The sequence below is a fragment of the Sturnus vulgaris genome, chromosome 8 (genome assembly GCF_052056855.1).
Source record: "Sturnus vulgaris isolate bStuVul1 chromosome 8, bStuVul1.hap1, whole genome shotgun sequence".
NCBI lineage: Eukaryota > Metazoa > Chordata > Aves > Passeriformes > Sturnidae > Sturnus > Sturnus vulgaris.
The window spans coordinates 2,945,390-2,964,898 of record NC_142250.1 but is presented as its reverse complement, the minus strand read 5'-3'; the positions used below and the strand labels follow the sequence as shown (position 1 = coordinate 2,964,898).

The 19,509-nt window shown below is 49.7% G+C and overlaps 2 protein-coding genes and 1 long non-coding RNA gene across 11 annotated transcripts in view; 1 reads left to right on the top strand and 2 right to left on the bottom strand.

The window, feature by feature from the left end:
* Nucleotides 1–1,040: 1,040 nt before the first annotated feature.
* PLA2G12B (phospholipase A2 group XIIB) lies at nucleotides 1,041–12,451 on the bottom strand. Of its 2 annotated transcripts, none has more exons than XM_014882248.2 (4): nucleotides 11,119–12,451; nucleotides 6,402–6,490; nucleotides 5,092–5,257; nucleotides 1,041–2,888 (listed from the first exon to the last, which is right to left on the bottom strand). In XM_014882248.2, the coding sequence occupies exons 1-4, from the start codon at nucleotides 11,351–11,353 to the stop codon at nucleotides 2,770–2,772; spliced, it is 609 nt and encodes a 202-aa protein (XP_014737734.1). In that variant the 5' UTR covers nucleotides 11,354–12,451; the 3' UTR covers nucleotides 1,041–2,769. The 2 variants fall into 2 exon arrangements, with proteins under 2 accessions (XP_014737734.1, XP_014737735.1); XM_014882249.2 differs by having other exon boundaries at nucleotides 6,414–6,490; nucleotides 11,119–12,447.
* The window catches only part of LOC148222936 (uncharacterized), an 18,122-nt gene continuing 6,305 nt past the window's right edge, over nucleotides 7,693–19,509 (top strand). For 2 of the 6 annotated variants that reach the window (XR_015804982.1, XR_015804980.1), the window contains exons 1-4: nucleotides 7,693–8,848; nucleotides 9,215–9,356; nucleotides 12,321–12,458; nucleotides 15,080–19,436. This is a non-coding gene — a long non-coding RNA (uncharacterized LOC148222936). The remainder of the gene's footprint in view (nucleotides 8,849–9,214; nucleotides 9,357–12,320; nucleotides 12,459–15,079; nucleotides 19,437–19,509) is intronic. The other 4 variants (XR_015804983.1, XR_015804981.1, XR_015804979.1 and 1 more) reach the window with 4 other exon arrangements.
* P4HA1 (prolyl 4-hydroxylase subunit alpha 1) overlaps nucleotides 17,875–19,509 on the bottom strand; it is a 25,638-nt gene continuing 24,003 nt past the window's right edge. For all 3 annotated transcript variants that reach the window (XR_015804978.1, XM_014882240.2, XM_014882243.2), the window contains 3 exons: nucleotides 19,346–19,414; nucleotides 18,640–18,736; nucleotides 17,875–18,173 (listed from right to left, as the gene is read on the bottom strand). Coding sequence is in view for 2 of the 3 variants with exons in the window: in XM_014882240.2 (XP_014737726.1) it covers nucleotides 18,103–18,173; nucleotides 18,640–18,736; nucleotides 19,346–19,414 (237 nt within the window). In the remaining variant the exon portion in view is untranslated. The remainder of the gene's footprint in view (nucleotides 18,174–18,639; nucleotides 18,737–19,345; nucleotides 19,415–19,509) is intronic.

Here is a 19,509-nt window from a genome sequence, read left to right as displayed (position 1 = left end):
GAGCTTCATGGCTGCTTTTCCAATCTTGGAAATATGTGTGTGTGTGTGTTAGAGTAAACAAAAATATTTCTATGACGATAAGTAGGTATAAATGGAAAGACACTTGTGTGTTATCTAACCATATGTGAATGAAAAAGAAAGGAAAAAAGCTTCTCCTAGGATTGCTGTTCTGCTGATTCACATCTGCATTAGGACCACAGGGGCAGTTTCCCACTGTCACTTCTTTGTTCAGGCAGCCTCCACTAAATATATTTGTTTTGATAAAACAAGAGCTGGGAAATGAAATTAATTATCTGGTGCCTTCTGGAGAATCAACTGGTCTTGTTTGTTCATATGGAAGGGATGTGGGGGGAGTGATGGAGGGAGAAATTCCTTTCCTGCCTTATTTCAGTTATTATGCCTATTATTTGCTTCTTCCTGACAAATTCATGTGAAGCAGCTTTTCCACTCTGCAGCTGAAACCAATCCTGCCAACGTACAAAGTCAAGAGAAGCCACGGGGTGAGCAAAGCAGTGTCTTTGTGTCCAGAGCAGGGTGGCCCTGAAGATGACCCAAGGTTTGTGCAGCAGCCTGGAGAATCCTGCTGCTTCCATCCCTGTACATCACTGCATAGCAGGAGTGGCACGGAGGGGAAGCAGTTTTTAGTTTGGCTGCAGTTTCACTGGAGTTCATGCGCTGGTTTGCTCCTACACAGGATTAGCTGGTGCTTTGCCAGAGTCACTGCCACCACTTGAAGGTTCAAATATTTCCTTGTAGAGCTGCTGGTGGGGTTTTTCAGATTACCACAGTGAAAAATGAAGTTATTCAGTAGCTGGCCAGCTTGCAGCAGTCTCTAGAGTTTTGGGATGAATGGTGGTCTGAAGGCAGGGGACATTATGATTTATGTTAGCAACGTCTCCAACACATCAGTGTCTAGGTACAGAGATTTTTGTTCAGAACCCTTTGATTTCTCCAGTGTATGTCATCACCTGCCAGAAGTTGCTTGGCTTTAATCTGATATCACTTGAACTATAAAATACTTTAAGACGTTTGCCATCCAGTTGGCTTTTGAACGTAGATAATACAAGTATTTTAATTTATTTTTTGTCATTTAGTCATAAGATTATGTTCACATTTAAACTGGCCACAGGCACCATTTCACCAACAAAATACAAAGTTTGGGAAGTGTCTGGAATGAGGAATGTTTCCTTCCCATTCCTATCCAAAAAGGGGATTGTGTTTCTTAGCTGGATAATCAAGGTTGTCTGTCCAGCCTCATGCTCTGACAGAGCAGTGAACCTGGGCAATGCAGAATTCCCTCTCCAGTGGCATTAGCCCAGCTGGGAAAGGCTGTCATTACATCTGACCAGCGCTGAGGTCCTCTGTGATGGAAAACATCCCAGTACACCCCACACAGTCACTTCCATTTTCCTGGTGTGGATACCAGCAGGCTCTTGTTGTTCTTGGGGCCGGCTGAGCATCTCGTTGCTGTTCACTGTAAGGCCAAGATGACTGGCAGGAGCAGGAACACAGGCCTTAAATAATTTATAGCTCCATGCATACATTTTAAACCCATTTAAACTGGAAGAAAAGCAACCAAGACAGACTCTTTCCACTCTTGTTAAATCAACCCTTTTGCAGCCTTAACTTCTCTGTGGCAGATGGAAGAACATAACCATAAATATGTTTGCAGGAGCCACTGAAATATTTACGTGGCACGGCACGAGCACACCCAGTAGCAACTTCCTTCCAACAAGAAACCCAGCTGAAAGCTGTCTGCCAATGTTCTGTGGAGGCAAAATGCCATGCACCACTTGAAATTCTGGTTTTGCATGCAACAAAAGCTCCCCATAACAGATGGGAGTATTAACCACGTTTTAGAAGGGATGGTGTCTGAGGCTGCTGATAGCAGCCCCACAGAGGTAGCATGTAAGTCCTGTCACCTGACAGATAAGCCTCCAGAATTTGCAATATCTCATCCAAGGCCTCCTGTTTCCCTCGTGGAAGAGATGGAGGTGGATACCCAGCCATTTTGTGTGAAAAGGGATCCTGAGGGCAAAGCTTTGTTCAGTGCTATAGGAGAAAAGTAATTAAATAGATGTGGATGACACCGGCAAAGAAAAGCGGCTTCCTCTCCTGAGACTGGGGGAGAGGGCTGTGCTTCCACATCTAATAAATGGTGGGCTTTGGTCCCGAATATCAGTTGTGTACCACAAACACCTCAAGCCCTTCTCCTTAACTCATGCTTAAGAAATCTCCAGATGTCTTCAATCGGTTTAGGATCCACCAAGTATTTAAATATGCAGGGGCGTCAGGGTGTGTAATGACAGGATGGAAAGTGTCAGGGACGGGTGTGAGCAATGTACTGAAAGCAAATTACCCCTCTTCAGTCTGTCACCGGCGGGTGCAAAAATGTAAATAGCATATCCACGGACTGAGAATTTCACAGGGCTCGCAGAAACCTAATGCACTGCAAATTAGAGAGTTTCAGGGTGGGGGGAGGTGATAGTGTGTGTTTATAACCAGCAGTGCGTCCTGCTTGCCTCTCCTGCTCGGTCCATGGAGAGAACTGGCACGGGATCCTGCCGGCTTGGGAAGGGGCGGCGGGGCTCTTGGGCTGCATCTGCACGGACAGCAGGCACGGCTGCCCTCTGTCCATGGGCTGGCTCTGCCCTGCCCTGCCCAGGATGCTGCCTTGGCCCGGCTCCCTCATCCCGAGGGCTGACAGGAGTCTCTGTGCTGGAGAGGGGCGCTGGCAGCGGCTCACGGACACCGGGCTGCTGCTCTTCCTCACAGTTCATCCCGCTCTTCCTCGCTGCAAATGCAGGCGCTCCTCTGGCTGTTCATGAAGGGCCGGCAGCCCAGGGTCCACACAGCGTTGAACACCGTGTCTGCCATGGATTCACAGGCTGTGGGCAAAGACAGGATGGGCAGGTAAGGACAAGCGATCCAGAGCACCGCTGCACTGAGCTCCAGGGAGTTTGCTGTTGGAAGCGTGGGCTGTCGTCTTTTCCCTCTGAGAACTGCATTTTTATAAATCCTGAGGTTCCCTCCTCTTTTCTATCCAGAGTGGCACTAATTTCTCCTCCCCCAGACCCCTCCTTTCTTGCCTCTTTCAGGCCTTTCTGGTTGATGGATCATCTGGGGCTCTACAAACAGCACCAAACAGATTTCCCAGGAGGCCTTCACATTGCTCCTTCTCCTCTCAGTTTTGTCTATAGCCACTATTAGCCAACATTTCTGGGGTTTTTTTGGGAGTTATGATGCCAGCTGCCAGCCAGCATGAAAAATCCTACAGCAGCCTACTAGCCCCTCCTCATCCCAAAGAACAACCCTGAAAGTGCTCAGTCACTAATTAAATAGGTTAATATTAGGTCTTTAGGGTTTATTTACTGGCACTAATGCTGATTGCTGTATGCATAATGAGGTTGGGAAAGCCTTGCCTTTGGGACTGTTTTCTCCTGTCTCAGCCTCTCTAAACACCTCCGTGCTCCTGTTCCCTTAGGAGGCTGCTGAGCTGGCAGGCACTGGAGAGGCTGTGGTGAGTCAGTGGGAAAACCAAGGCTTTGGATGCCAGATAAGAGCTGGGATGGCTGTGGAGGAGGGACAGGAGCTGCTCAGAGCAGCCCTGGGGACAGGATCTGTAGAGCCCAAGGCGAGGGGAGGATGGCTCAGAGGTTCTTTGGTGTTACCTGTGCTTCTACAGCAGCCAGGACAGAGATGCTGGAGGGAGGAATCCACTCCTGCCTGGCAGAGGTGCCTTGGCTCAGCCCAGGAGTGTGGGCTCTGCTCTGCCTTAACTCCCTGGGATCTAGGTTTGCTTTGCTGCTGCAAGCAGAGAGCAAGAAGGAGCCACATGAAAGAGTGGCAGGGGAAGAAAATCTGAAGAGATAGGAAGAACTTGGCTGTGTGGGGACCTGTTGATAAGGGTGACCACGAAAGATTGGCTGTGCTCAGCCTGTGGCACTCAGCCCACATCTTTGATTTCTCTTGCTGGCCTGGGCACTCTTTCCATGCATTTATCTGTGACCAGGTAGGAAGCCATCTGCACTAGTAATAGTGTCATGCAGATTTCTTGTGTGTCCTAATCAGGCTGCACCTTTGGAAAACAAATGCATGTTTAAGGATACCTTAGAGCAGAGCTTACCAAAAAAGCTCATCTCAGATTTGCAGGCTGAGGCTTTTTAAATTAGGCAGAACCAGGGTGGCACTTGGGTTGCTGGCACTTCACTAGAGATTTGTTAGCAGTTCTGAGCCATCCAGAGCTGCCTGCAGTGGTTCAGCCACCACCCAGCCTGGTGTGTCCCTGGTGCCATCGTCATCTCTTATCTGTGACCAGATCCCTGAGAGCCCTGTCCTTGGCTCTCTCAGTTTTGCTGGCCCCTGGCCACATACAGGTTTCAGTGTGTGCTTCAGTGGCCCTGGAAGGCTTTCTGGTATCCTATGAAGGTGTATGAACTGTCTGGGGGTGGGTTTTTTTTCACACATTGTAACATTTTCTAAATGCAAATAACCATAGGTCTCCAGCCCTGGGACAGAAATGTGTGGCAGGGGGGGCAGATCTCTGTTCTCAGCCACCTGTGACAAGTGCAGGACAGACATGCTGCTCCCTACTGCAGAGTTTTGCTTCTTTTTGGCAAGAAAGGTGATGCCTTGAGTTTTAGCTTTTATATTTTTCAGAATCTCTGCTGCTTAGTGTGTAACTCTGAAACTTCATATTAAGTGTTAGTAGGGTCTCTTCACAGGGTAGCAAGACAAAACAATTATTTTCTAGCTAGGGAATCAAGGTCAACTGATACCCAAAAAGCAAAAACAATGATGAGGGAAAGGGGGCAAGCCAGGGGGCTGAGACTCCATAGCCTGGGGCTGTAGTTGGATAATTAACCCCAATATGTGGATGACCCAAAACTTATAAACGTGTAAAAACTCATGACCGGGATCCAGCTTGGATTTGATTTGGGTGTAGCCCCGGCTGGGCTCTTGCACTGCCCAAAGTGCATCTTGTCAATAAATACCAATTTTATTCCTTTTGCTCTGCCTAGTCCCAGTTCCAGCTCAGCTTTTCCAGGCAACAAAGGGGCTCCCTGCCCACATCCTCCCCTCCGTGCCTACCTTGCACCTTGGAGACGAAGCCCAGGCTGCGCTTGAGGTCAGAGCAGATGGAGTGGAGGCACCAGCGGAACTTGGCGTCACAGCGGTACTTGTTGGCCCCACAGGTGTCATAACAAATGTCCAGCTGGTTACAGCACTTGGTCATGGCAGGGATGCCCAGGTCTAGCTGGGGAAAGAGAAAAGAAGTGTCCCTTGGCTGTGTCCTGGCCTCAGGCTCACACAGCTGTAACGGGGTGAGGTGCTGCAGAGCCCTGCTGGCTCCTCTTCCAGCATCTATTCCTGATATCCAAGACAGCAGGAGGGAATGTGTGCTGCCCCCTCACCATCTAAAGGAGGATGAGGGAGCAGCACAGTGGTGTCAGTGGTGCAGGTTCAGTGCAGGCTACATCACATTCTCTTCTCATCTCTGTCCCGGGGAATTAACGCTGGTAGAGAGGTGGGAAACAGCCCCTCCATTACAATTTTCTAGTTTTCATTTGTCAGACCTTGTCACAGAGTTCCATGTCCTTGCCAGGAGTGGCAAAGGTCCCTTTTCTCTTTTCCTCTTTTTCCTACAAGCTGACAAGGTCCTGCTATTTTTTCATGCCATAAGTATTTTAATGCCTCATTTCTCAGAGATGCACTTGAGGCCAAGGACAAACACAGTGTGGTCAGGGGAGTTCTGCTCCCTGTAAGCTTACCCTGGGGGTGGTGGGGCAGAATGCCTGTCTCCTGAAGAGACTGGACTTGTTAGCTTGTTATAAATTATTCCTCTTTTTGCCCTTCCTCATGTAAAATTTAGGAGATGAATTGTTCCTTCGTTGCACTCGTGATTGCCTGGGTACAGAGGAGACACCACAGAAGTGCCCACAAGGTTTGCGATGAAATAGAGTTTCAGGAATTAAACTTAACATGAAAAATGGTCTGCAAAGAAAGGGGTTGTCAGAGCAGGAATCTGCCTAATTGCTGCAGGCTCCATGGGCAGCAATAATACATGAGCTAAATAGGAACCCCTGCTCTGAGAGCCTCCTGGGAAAGCTTTTCCTGGTGATTCCAATATGATTTCATTAACTGCCTTAAAGATAACAAATGGGTGCAGTATTAAAGCCTGTGGGTTTAATTTGGTGCTTGGCAGAGGCAGAAAGTGTGGAAAAGGTGAAGGGGCAGGGGTGGAGGATGCACTCAGGTGTTGCTGTGTGCACATAGGTTATTTGTCACTAAGCTGCATTTGTCACCAGCATAGCACAGCCTTTTCCTTGGCCAGAATTATGAGCTGGTGATGTGGTGAGAGAGCTGCATCCTTTGGGAATGGTGGGTGGGACAGTACATACACTTTCAGGTACCTTGAGCCCCAGAAAATGGGAGCTGCAGCCGTTGGGCTCTTGGGGTTTGTAGTGAGGCCGTGGCATGGGAGCCTTCCCTGGGAAAGAAAAGACAGGACAAATGTTAGGAAAGCTGCTCTTCCCAAGACTAGGTCCAAAAAGCAAGGAGTGACAGGCAGCTCCCCTTTGGTCTGCATCCCCAGACACTACTGCTTACACTACCAGCTTAGCAAGGGGCTTCCTTTCCATCCTCAGTTCATTTTTGGGCTGTTGTTGTGCTGTAGATCTCCCCCAAACTGTGCCAGACCTTGCATGTCTGATCTTGTTCTGTCTTTTCTGCCCATGGTGATGCACTGCCACGTTTTGCAAATCATTTCTATTCCTTTAATCTCTGCACCTTCCTCAGTCTGCTTCTTAATATAAAGGAGCAAGAACTCCCTCTGTGAGTAATTATTTACCCAGTGTAGGAAGAGTCCAGCTAACAGCCAGCTCTAGCAGTACCTTCAGCAGCATTTTAATCTGAATTTTGTAGGGGAGCCTGTTCAGTGCCCGACCACCCTCTGGGGGAAGAACCTTTTCCTGATATCCAGCCTCTAACCCTGCCCCAACACAGCTCCAGCCATTCCCTGGATCCTGTCCCTGCTCTGGGAAAACATAAACTGAGTGAATGCTCCAACAAAAACATGTGTGAATCGAGCCTTCTGAAACCCATCACATCGAGGGTTAACTTTCTGCTTCCCTGAGCATGGCTAGAGAATTTATATAGACATAAAATGGATCTAATTCAGCCCTTCAAGGCAGGGTTGGGTTCTTTTAAACTCCATTTCCACTTCTTGCTTCTTGTCAGCACCAGGAATTATTTGAGACACTTTCCCCATTTTTCTGTTGAGGTACCTAAAACGCCAGTGGTTAATTCAACCATAAATCTGCTGTGCCCTTGGGAAGGCCTTACAGCCAAAAACCTCAGAGGGACTTATGTAGGAGTATTCACCTCTCAATTAAACTTTGCCAGAGCTGTTTTGCTTAAATGACAGATTTGCTACAAATAAATAACAAACTGAAATCCTGTCCAGCTGTGAGATGCCAACAGGCAATTTTCACCTTCCAAAAGAGCCTCTTTGGTTTTTTGGAATGGGGTGGGACTCAGAATTCAAATGTTCCTAAACTGATGCAGAAGGCAGAGGAGAGTTCAAAATCCTCTGTGAGTGTTGCAGGATGGAGTCAAATTTAAGTGACTTCCTTGTAATATTGATAGTGAATTTTGTACCTGCAGCACACTGACAGTTAATGGGATAAGATGGCAAGTCTGAGTAGGAGTGAGACTTCCTGGGGATGTGGAGATCACAGAATCATAGAATGGCTTGGGTTGAACTGGACCTTTAAACTCATCCAGTTATCCAGTTCTACCTCCATTATCTAGTTCCCAGCCAAAGATAGGTGCTTTCCAGATCTGAAGTCACAGCTATGAGGAAGAAAACCCTCACATAGAATTGTGCTGATCCGCAAAACATCAAAATGCCTTCAGGATAAGCCCTTGTAGGAAACCTGTCCCCTTCTCTCTGCAAAACAGAGCTTTAAAACTTGTAAAGTGCCCCTTTGTACTCTTTCTCATCTAGGTCAAGTCCAAGACACCACAGTCAGCCTCTCCCACATCTTGTTTTCTAGTTAACAGGTAAACAAAAATAAAACAGGAATATCGGGCGTTCCTGCTTCTCTACGAGCATTGACTCAGTGCTCCTGTTATCATTTATTGCTTGCCCATCCTTACAGGCAGGAAGACAGATTTCAGGCCACTGCCTTGTTGGCACAGCCCTAGAACTGAAGTTGGGTTTCCCTGATGCATTTTAATCCCCCCAGGCTGTTGTAGCTGTTCCAAGGGTCTGGAAAGCAGCCAGCTGGCTGGAACAGCTGCTGCCAATGCAGGAGGTCTCTCTCAGGCACTGCAGGGCTGGGACACTGGCAGGGGGTGCTGAGTTTATTTTTGGGTGAATGGATGGTCTCAGGGCTCCTTGCACTTTTGGGTGGTCCACTGTTGTTTGTGTGCCCCAGGCAGGCTTTGAGCAGAGGTGTCTGCACGTACCCACCCTTGTATGGCCTGTTGGAGAGCCTGGCTTTGAAGGCTCTTTTCCCACAGTCTGGAGGTGCCCCCTCGTCTTAAACACTTCAGGACCAAATGCTGAGCAAAGCAGTGAAGTTTTTCCTGTCCAGGAGGAAGCTACAAGGGCTTCACTCCCAGCTCAGGCTGTTTGTTTCCCCTGAGATGCCCAGCAAGACTTTGTAAGCAGGAGGATATTTGCCAGTAAATGCTAGTGTAACCCTAATGTCCTGATTTAAGGGAGTAATCCATCAAGCTGGTTGTTTTCAGACCTCAGTAGCTGCTGAAAAATCAGGAGAGTCTTACAGCTGGAACAGCCAAGTGCCCTGTGCTCAGCTGAAGATGGATGTGGCAATCACAGGTGAGTCCTGACCTTTACCATGGCAAAATAATCTATTATTGATATCTCTTGGCTGAAATGAAAGTATGTAAAAGGAATAAATTTTGCTTCATGCCTGGGAAAGAAACAATCAGGCCCTGATTCAGCACAAAGATGGTTTGTGTTCATCCTTCTGAGCAAGGACTGGATCTCACTGGTTTGGGACCATCCTCTCCACTCACAGTTTGCAATGTCTGTGCCAGAGATTGGCAAGGACAAATGGTCCTGGAAGGGTCCAGCAGGACCCTTGGGCAGCATTTCAGTAGTTTCCTCCTTCAGCAGTGATTAATGAGCTGTTCAGCAGAGGATGAGAACTGGGCTAACCATGTGCTTGTTTTTCCTTTCTAGGTAAAACACTGCTCCAATAAGATGCAGGCTGTTCCTGGGATGTGAGCAGGGATTTGTGCTGCTCTTTGGAGATGCTTTTCACAAGGACAGGCAGGGAGAGCCCTCTGGATGTGTCCAAAAGCAGTAACATCTGCACAGTTTGGTGAGTCCTGAGGCTCCCTGAAACCAGCTCTGAATATCAGCATTACCTCAGGCACACTGCAGTCCCAGCCACATTTTTCCCACTGCAGGGAAAATCCTTTTCTGCTCTGAATTTGGACCGTGGTGTGGACCTTTAGGAGGTTGTCACACACATGGCCTGAGGCTGCCACACCACGAGCATGGGACAGGCTGCCTGATGGGCTCATCCTGTGTGCTCTGGGGTCTGGGGGCCACCTTCTCCAGGTACTGGGGACACACATGGCCCTCCTGAGCTGCTGCAGAGAGGACTGAGGGACCCCCAGGCTGAGGGACCAGGGCCACTGTGGGACTGTGGTGACGGGCTGAGGTACCTGGCTCCCTCCATCCCACGGGGCTGAGGTTCCTGGCTTGCTGCTCCCTGTTTGTTCTCAGGGTGGGGCCTGGGGAGCAGAGCTGGCAGGGGAGCAAGGACACATATATATACACATTGGATGGATGTCAGGAAAAGGTTTTTCACCCAGAGGGTTGTTGAGCACTGGAAGCACTTCCAGGCTCATCAGAGAAGTGATCCCATGGCTGCCAGAGCTGCAGGAGAGTTTGGACACCATTTTCAGGCACAAGGTGTGACTCTTGGGCCCTGCACAGGGCCAAGAGTTGGTCTTAATGATCCTGATGGGTCCCTTCCAACTTAGCCTGTTCTGTGATTCTGGGACATTATTTATGAAACAAAACAAAAAAACTCAGCAACTTTCAGACTGATTTTAACCTTTTTACGGCCCCTCTGCCCCTGGCAGGGAGCTGGGGTCCCAGCCCTGCAGCATCTCTCTGTCCCAGTGCCCTGGCTGCTGGCCTGGGAAGAGCAGGAGGTCCATGGGATCCATACAGACTGAGACAGAGTCAGCAGGATCTCCCCAAAGCACTGAGTCTGTCTGTGAAAAACAATGCTCCGGGGAGGAGAGGGGTTGAAATCCCTCTGTGCTCACAAGCATCTTTCCCAGGTGCACACTAGGGGTGTGGGGTGAAGCTGTGGGGAAAGGGGCTGACAGGCAGGTGGGGATGGGCAGGCTGAGGTGACAGGACAAGATGTTGCTGTGGGACAGTTGTAGGAGGCTGAGGAGAGGATACAGTCTGTGGGAAAGCTCCTGGCTGGTTCCTAAACATCCACAGGTACCCTGGTGATGCCCCATCACCCCACAGACCTGCAGCTCTGTGCACCCCGAAATGTCACCCCCTTCATCCTGCCCCCAGCACAAACCAAACGATTCAATTTTGGTGAATCACTCTGAAATCCAAAGCAACCAGGAGCTGCCTCGTTCTGCCTCGAGTACTAAAGGTTCCTCCCGGTGACGTGTGGTTTGTCCCCGTTATCTCTCCTCCTCCAGCCCGCGGCACTGGCCAGCTCACAACTGCTGAATAAGGACGCTCCGAAGGTTGCTGAGATTAGGGCTGCTGGCTCAGCCTCCCCTCCCTGTCCTCTCCCAGGCTCCGGGCACCTGGACAGCCCGTGTGCCTTTCCAGGAAAAGCTGCATCCTCTCCTGCTGTCCCTGCGTACACAGCGCGGTGCCTTCGGGACCAGGCTGTTCTTGGGAAGGGGAAGGTGGGGGCTCAGTGCTCAATGTCCCAGTGTGCTCAGTGTGCCAGTGCTGGCACTGGCAGAGAAGCTGTGACTGTGCCGAGCACAGCCGGGGGCAGCTCCTGGGTAGGAGGAGCCGGTAGTGGCCGCAGGCAAGGAGAGGGAAAGAGGGCGAGGAGAGAGGAGCCGGCAGCGGTGAGGTTCGCTTACCATATCGACATCGGTACTGGCAGACCCCGTTTTTTCCCCCAAGCAGTTCCAAGAAGGAGTCGAAGTAGCTGTTCACCGTCTCAAAGCCATCGCGGATGGTCTCGATGCCCCAGTCGGAATAGGATGACTGTGCCGAGGTGTCCTGCTGGCCGGTGCTGTCGGGCGCTGCCTCCTCGGAGCAGTGTCCCAGGCGCAGGGTCAGGCACAGGAGCGCTGCCTGCAGCAGCAGCCGCATGCTGCAGCCCCGATCCCGGAGCCCCGGGGCAGGCAGAGGGGCAGGAGAGCTGGGGATGAGCTGCTGAGTGCAGGAGGCAGAGGCACCGCTCTGGACTTTAAACACTGCCCAGGGAGCCGGCGTGAGGTCACCGCAGCCGGGGTGCAAAGTGCAGAGCCGAGATACGGCCCGAGCTCAGCTCCCAGGGCTGGGAGTTTGCACAATTCCGCTGGGACAGGCTCAGTCCCCATGGCACCAGGGCCGCAGCTCCCCAAGACCGGGGAGAGCGGGGTCTGTCTCTCAAGGCACTGCCTGGGCCACCTCACTCCCTCCCCAGCCTGCGGGGAGATGAAGAGTATCCCTCCGTCCAAAATTTCTGCTGCTCGGGCAGCCTGAGGAGCACCCCTTGCCTTTTCCCTAGGCCTCCTGTGCCCATGAAGGTTTGAGATGAGATCTTCACCCAGCCTAGCTGCTGGTTATTGCTCCTAACAAATCCTCATGGGCCCACGATCCAGCAGCTTGGAGTAGTTTGGGGTTACAAACACTGCATTCAGGGCAATTCCTTGGCATCACCTCCAGTTCCAGGATCACTGTGCTAGATGAGCACTTGCCTTTGATGTGGCTGCTGAAGGCTGATGTTATAGGGCTGGTTGTTACAGCTCCCGTGTCCTGTAAATTAAACAGGAGCACAGGTGATGGAGGAGGAAAGGCTGGCACTGAAACCCGAGCCAGGGAATGAGGTGTGGGGCAGCTGCAGGTCCTGGCTCTGGAGTGGGACAGGACTCAAATGAACATCAACAGCAAAAGACAAAGCAAACCACTCACGAAGAATAGAGAAGGGAAATGGTGTGGGAAGGTTCTGGCTGCTCTTTGCAAGCTTTTCAGATGTGCCCCAGCACAGCACTGCCTCTCAGGAGGAGCTGGGCTGCAGACATTTCAAATCTATGCCAAATGCAAATGCAAATTCTGGCATTTTATTGTTTTGCAGGACATTCAGCCCTGCCGAGTCGCTGCTTCTGAGTGGCCAGAGCTCCATGGCACTGCCTGTGTCTGCACATGGCCCTGGGTGATGGGCTCCAGACATGGGATGAGGAGGAGGAGCCACAGGCGAGGCTTGGTTTCTTAGGTAAATCAGAGAAGGGGGGAAGGGAGCAAACAAGCTGGTTAGTCCCTCTCCTGTGAAATGGTGTGGAGCCAGAGGCAGCTGCTGCCTGCTTGTTCCATCTGTTCTGAGGCCCACGGCTGCCAGGGCTCAGTTATGGGTGAGGGGACATTTAGGAGTGCCAGAGGTCCCAGGGGAACCTCAAACCAGCTTTGCCTTTGGGGAGATAAACCCAGATGCTGAGAACACTGGGAAAGGGCGTTTGGTATCTTGGGAATTAGCAAATCCCTGCCTCAAGGAAGCCTTTTGTGACATCTGTGTCACCCCTGCACAGGGCAGAGGGGGTGCTGGGGAAGTGAGAACTTCCCTGCAGGAGCACTGGAGAGTTCAGACCATGCTGGGGACTGCTCTGTCAGTCGTGGGTGGAAATGGTCCCTGGAATTTGTTGTCAGGGAGCCTCAGTGCAGGGCAAACGGGATTCAAGAGTCCCACGCTGTGTCTTGCAGTGAGTGGAGCCTTTGGTGTCTCTGTTGGTTCAATCCCTGCCCTGCCTGATGCTCCAGTTTGCAGTCCCAGTGCTCCCAGCATTTGCCAACAGTCTGGCAGAAATTAATGTAAAAAAGAGCAAACCAGCTATTTGGGAATAGCTTAGAAGAGCCTCTGGGTGTCTGTGCATGGTGTCCTGCTTTTATGCAGAGCCTTTCAGGGTTGTTCTGGAGGCAATTCCAGAACACAGCTTGCTTTGTCATCCCTCAGTCCCTGGTGACTGATCCATGTGCTGCTGAAGGCAAAGAGAGAGGGAAAAATGCTGGCAGGACTGCAGAGGAGGGAAACCACAGGGAATGTGTCATGAGCAGGACATGCAGCCTGGAGCTGGTGGCTCTGGAATGCCCAGGCTGTTTGCAAAATCAATTGGAATTAGGAAAGCTGTACAGGGCAGGGAGGGAGCAGCTGGCAGAGAGCAGAGCCTGGGTAAAGAGGAGTCAGAAACTTTCCTGTTAGTTTGTCACTGGTTCCAAAGCAAAGGTTTGTGAATAAAAAGCAGTTTCACTGCTTTTCCAAAACGTGGCAGTCCCTTTGCCCTGCCCCGGGATGAGCCACTCTCCTTCCTTCCTCCTGCTTCCTTCCTTCCCGTCCCAAGCCAGTCTCCTGAGAGCTTTTCAGGCCAGCTGCAAATAGCTTGGTTGCACCCAAACTGCAAGATCTGAAGACCAGGAAAAATGTAGGATTGGATAAAAGTAACCTCCAGATTTCCATCGGGGAGTGGCTCAGCAGCTGCAGCAGTGAGGAAATTCCCGACTGTGGATGTGCACAGTGGGACCCTGCAGTTTCTCTGGCCTCACTTTGACCCACTGCATTTACAAGAACCCCTTCCCTAGGCCAGCTTTACTCTCTCTGAAGATTTAAAGGGTGCAGATGCTTTTTGCCACGGTGGTGAACTTTTGTCAACTGGTTTCTGAACCTGGTGCTGACCTCGGGGATAGTCAGCTCCTGACTGCGTGCATTCATTCCTGCCTCCGTAATGCTTAAATATAGAGCAGCCCCGGCTGGTGAGTCACGCATTCCCAGGGACACTGTCAGGCTGTTGGCAGCGTTCCTGGATGGGGAGGGAGAGGTGACTGCACCCATCCCGTCCGGGACTTGTGTTCTCCTGTGTCCCCCACGCCTTTGGGAATGAGCCCCGTCCCAGATGGAGCTGGAAAAGCCCCTTTGGCTCAGCATCAGGAGCCAAGCTGCAGCTCCTGTGGTGCATTCCTCCTGTCGTGGCTGTGCCAGGATTCTCCTTCCCGTGCCACTCTGCTGGGGAGGAATGGGATTGAGGGACTGAGCTCTTTTCCAGCAGAGGGAAGAGGCAGCTGGTGGTTCAGGTTAGTGGGTGATCATCCGTGGCTGTTCCAAAGCCCGGTTTGGGAGCCAGAGGAGTCCCTGATTATGGGGAGGAGAACTGCGGGTCAGTGCTGAAATACCCGAGTCCCTCCGAGCCAGGTCAGAGTCCGGCAGCCAGGGGAGGGTGGCTGGGGGGTGGTTAAAGACCCCCTCCCTAATGGGGGCCGGTATGAGCTCCAGTCTCTCTGGAGTCTCTGTGCAGATCCCTCCAGCTTTGTGCTGCCTTCCCCCAGCTGTAGGAGAGGATTCTGCCCCTCTGCCCTGCTCAGGTGAGCCCCCACCTGCAGAGCTGGCCCAGCACAGGAGGGACCTGGAGCTGCTGGAGAGTCCAGAGGAGGCACCAGGGTGATCAGAGGGATGGAGCAGCTCTGCTGGGAGAGCTGGGATTGTTCAGCCTAGAAAAAAAGAAAACTGCAGAGACCTCAGAGCCCCTTCCAGTGCCTAAAGTGACTCCAGGAGAGTGACTTTGGACAAGGGTCTGGACAAGGGAGAAGGGCATCAAACTGACAGAGGGCAGGGATAGATGGGATATTGGGAAAAAATTCTATATTGTGAGGGTGGTGAGGGCCTGAGGAGGCTGCCCAGAGGAGCTGTGGCTTCCCCTGGATCCCTGGAAGTGTCCAAGGCCAGGCTGGACAAGGCCTGGGATAGTGGAAGGTGTCCCAGCGGTGTCGGGGTACAGCACTGCAAGCCAAGTGCTCCGTTCCACAGGCAAAATGATCAAAGCCTCTCCCCAGCCCCTGCTGTGTTTTTTGCAGGCTCCTGATGGTGGGAATTAAGCATCAGCTCCACTGCTCTGCAGGGTGAAACTGTGGTGTACAAACCCCAGAGGTTCTGGTCATGGAAGAGGCCAGCCTGACCTTCCCACATGTGAGTTTATTGTGCTGTTGGAGGCTCTGGTGCTTCCTTCCCCTCCCTAGAACCATTCCAGGATAAGTGGCTGTTTGATCTTCTGGCTTCACAGAATAGATTTGTCATCCCTGGAAAAGGGACCCTCAGCACTGACCCTGCTTTCAGCCCAGCATTTTCTGCCCTCCCCTCCTGCAGTCCTTCAGTGCTGTGTGATCCCAGGGAGACACAAAATTTAGTGTTGAACAGGGATTTGGGGTAGGAGCAGCTTCTGCACCTTCCCAGCGAGCTGGTGAAGGGAAACAGAGGAGCTTGATTGCCACAAATGGTGATAAAATCCTGTTGTGATCAGATTTATAGCAGCCACATACGAGGAGAATTGGATGTGGAGGATTTCTCACTGCTAATGGCAGTGGCTTTTATTTTAAGCCTGTTCACTTTTTTTTTACATTAAAAATTTTATTACAAAAAAAAAAATGTAACAGTAAGGCAGTTTCTCAGTTGTCAGTCACTGTGAGCCCAGACAGTTTTCAATCATGTTTAATACAAAACTAGATTCACACAGGAGCCACGCTGGGGATCCAAAAGCCCTTTGAGAAATGCTGGGGTAAGGCTGGAGGAGCAGCACCCGTGAAATCCCTTACACAGCCAGCGTTGGATGCATGGACACCACTGCAGTGGAGGGAGAGGAAATAAAGATTGTCTGCAGTTTAAAAATCAAAGCCAACCCTGTTGTCATAATCTGGAACATTCCTGATGTGCCTCAGCAGACTCGAAATTTAATTTTGAGAGATTTTTTTTTTTCCTTTAACCAAGTAAAATTTTCTACTGTCAAAAGTAGAAAATTCTCTCCTGAATAATTATCTGTGAGTGTTTCACTGCTTTAAAAAGTCATGCACCAGAACATTTGTACTCCCCAAGCAATGTCTAGGACTGATGCTGTTTAACACTGGAAGCACTCACTGGTATTGAGCTGAGGGAGGGAACTGTTGAGCAAAATTCCCCAACTCTGGCTTTTTTTCATGCTTTGGTGATTGTTGAACAGAGATGGGACAGTAAGAGCAAATGCAGGTCTGTTCCTGATGGCAATACAGGGATTTTGTTTCATGCTCCTGTACTAGGGTAGGAGTGGCTTCCCTACAAGGAGTTATGGATGTCCCAAAGGCAGGATTCCCAGCACCACACTGTTCATTGTACCCTTTTACTTGCAGGGATGTGGTGGGAGGTACCTGCAGCCATGGTTACTTTTTGGAGCTTAACAAACTAAGAGATGGCAAAGAGAGAAGGATGAAAAAGTGAGAAAACTCAGGTAGGCACAAATCTTATGGGTTTGGGGTTTTTTTTAATTATTACAATTTAGTGCTCAAAGACCAGTTCTGAGGTGAATTTATTTAGATCAGCTCCTGCTCTTGGTAAAGGAGCAGTACAGAGGTGAGAGGTGGGACTGCAGATTTTTGTGTTCTCACATGATGGATGGACCTTGTTTTCCAGCTGCCAAACACCAGGCAAAATTCAGGAAGGTGCAGGGCTAAGGAGGGGCAGTTCTGTGGGTCCCACTGCTACCAGGCTCAGTAGAAATTGAACAACTATTTTCCAGCAAAGACCTTGTCAAGTGTCTTCTGAAAGTATGCAGTTCCTCCAACTATAGTACCTTAAACTGCATTGCCAGTAATCCAGAGGTATTTCTAGCACATTTAGCAATAGGTTTGTACAGTTTGGCTCAATTATCAAGATTTTATTGAGGCAGAAAATCCAATTAACCAAAATTGGAATTTTTCCCTTGGTAAAGACTTCAGACTTGACCCCTAAATCAGTAAAATCATCATCATCATCCAGAAAATTGGACTGTTTAGGTAGAGGCAGGTGCAGCTTCCTTTGATTTTTGTCCTCATGCTAGTGAGCTATTTGGATATTTTGCTAAAAAATCCTGCTGTGGAAGGGAAAGGGCTCAGGAAAGTGAGCCTGCACCTAAAAAAGCTTCAGGACTATAAATAGGCTGAGAGTTTCTCCAGAAACCTCGAGAGCTTGGGAGGAGGATGAGGGGGGGAGCGTTCTGTGAGGACTCTGTGTTACCTCAGCACCTGAAGTCTCAGAACCAATTTGAAATTCCAGTGTCCTAAGGCACGACAATTTTGATTAATGAAGGTGGGAACATCCCCATCCCTGCTGCCCAAGGAGCAGAGGGAAGAGCTGGCTGCCAGGACAGAACAAAAGCAGCACTTGTTCATGTGGACAAACATTGCAGAAGAGGAGGGAAGATGGGCTGTGGGTGTTCCCAGGCTGCTCTGACACTCTGGAAGCATCCTGACTCTGCCTGTGGAACTGCTGGCTCATGTGGTCAAGATTAGGAGCCAAATTCTCCACACTGGCTGAGAAGGAAGACAAGCTTAAAAAGTGGGGCTTTTGTAGAAGTGGAAAACCAGGCTAAAACATGCTAATAACCCGTTTTTCAGAGGGAAAAAAAAAACCAAAACAAAACAAACTATGCCTGCAGTGGTCAGGCACTCTAGAATAGCAAAGGGTGAAGTGTCTGGGATTTGAGGATTAGGAATGAGTTTAACTCAGCATTCCTTCGAAGGGAGCCCTCCCAGGCAATCATCCTGCCCTAAGCCTGGCAGGTGTGAGGAGGACTCCAGACAACCCCTGGCTGCCCACACTGCTCAGAGGGATGATGGTGACAGGAACACCACACACAACACCACTGTAAGTTGTGGCCCTCATCTGTATTTTGTCCTTTTTTTTTTTCCAGTAACACTTGTCAACCTCGGTATTTTCTGTCAATAAACCTTGGGGGGGGTTTGGAGGGAACTAAAAGCACGTTTGTCCTGTCCACAGCTGTAGTGGAAGCTGTAGTGGAGTGTTTGTTAGTCAGTTGTAAACTGGGAGGTGTGTGCATTCCCCACACACTGAGCACACGGGAGCCCCGGCTGCGTCATTCCAGCTCCGATAACGTGCACGGCCGGCGGAATTCCTGCCCCCGCTCGTGGAGCCACTTATTGGAGACTGCAAAGACACAAAGGCATTGGGTCACTGCACGTGCTCACACTGAAACTAAGGATGCTCCAAGGCCAGCTTTTGGATAAACACAGGATTATCTGAATTTTCTCGAGGGTTTTCATCCCACAATGATTTGGGTTAGAAAGACTGTCTCATTCCAACCCCACTGCCATGCACAAATGTGTGAAGATGGTCTAATAAAAAAAAAAAAACAAAAACAACCAACAAGCCCTTCCAGCTACAAAAACCTCTTAGAGTTTATATAAACTCTAGAGTATAGTATTATTTTCCTTTATACACATAATGAAATATGCTACTATATAGAATACATTTCACTTATATTTAATTTACTTTACCTCACATCTCTCTATATTTCTTTACAAAGAATGTAATTTCTGAAGTCCAAAGGGAAAAATAAAGCCAAGCCACCCCCCCAGCAGAGCCCAGGCTCGGGTCAAAGGCAGGTACTCACCCCATTTATTTCCCACTAGCACCGGGCAGGCCGCGTGTCTCGTGCTGTAATCGCCTTCTCCACTTGGGAAGAGATTGTACCAGAACACAGCTGTTCCCTGGGGAGGGCAGGGGACACTCAGCCCTGTGCTCTCCACAACACACACTCTCACACCAATAAGGTAAAGGTAGATGCATTTGTGTTTCAGACTCTCCTTTTAAACTGAAGGCTTTTCCATATTCTATCATTTGTTTCCTAATAAATATATTGCATATTCCATATATTTCATATTTCCTTTGACTTCTTGTATGTATGCATACCTGGCTCTTAATTTTTAAAAAATCCTAAGCCAGTTTCATTTGATTCCTGACCAGTTTAAAATATTACTTACTAAAGCTGAGCAGCAAGCCAGCAAAAGAAAATCTTGCTTGAAGGGAAGAACTGACAGGAGAATTTCTTTCAGATGCCTCAAGACTGAATCAACTCAAAGATTTGAGTCTTTTCAAGATGTGTTTTGGAGTATTTAAATGTTTTGTATTTGCATCCACACATGGAATATCAGAACCCAGCTCCAGTGGCTGCACTTAAGGAAAATCATAGCACTGTTGTGACAGCACAGAGGTGCTTACAATTATTTTCAAGGTTCATTTTAAAGCTGTGTTTGGTGCCTGTTCTGTTTGAGTAGGTGGGGAGGAGTGGTTTTTTCTGCTGCATTAATCCTGCTCACCTTTCTCGGCCAAACGCTGGCTCCCACTTCAGGGAAGACCGTGGCTCCCCCTGCTGACACATCACTCATCTGAACAGGTGGAAAAGGACAGGTGAGTACAGGCTGATAAAAATCTCACTTTTTAGCAAAAGTGAAATTTAATTTTGACATACATCCCCTTAAGA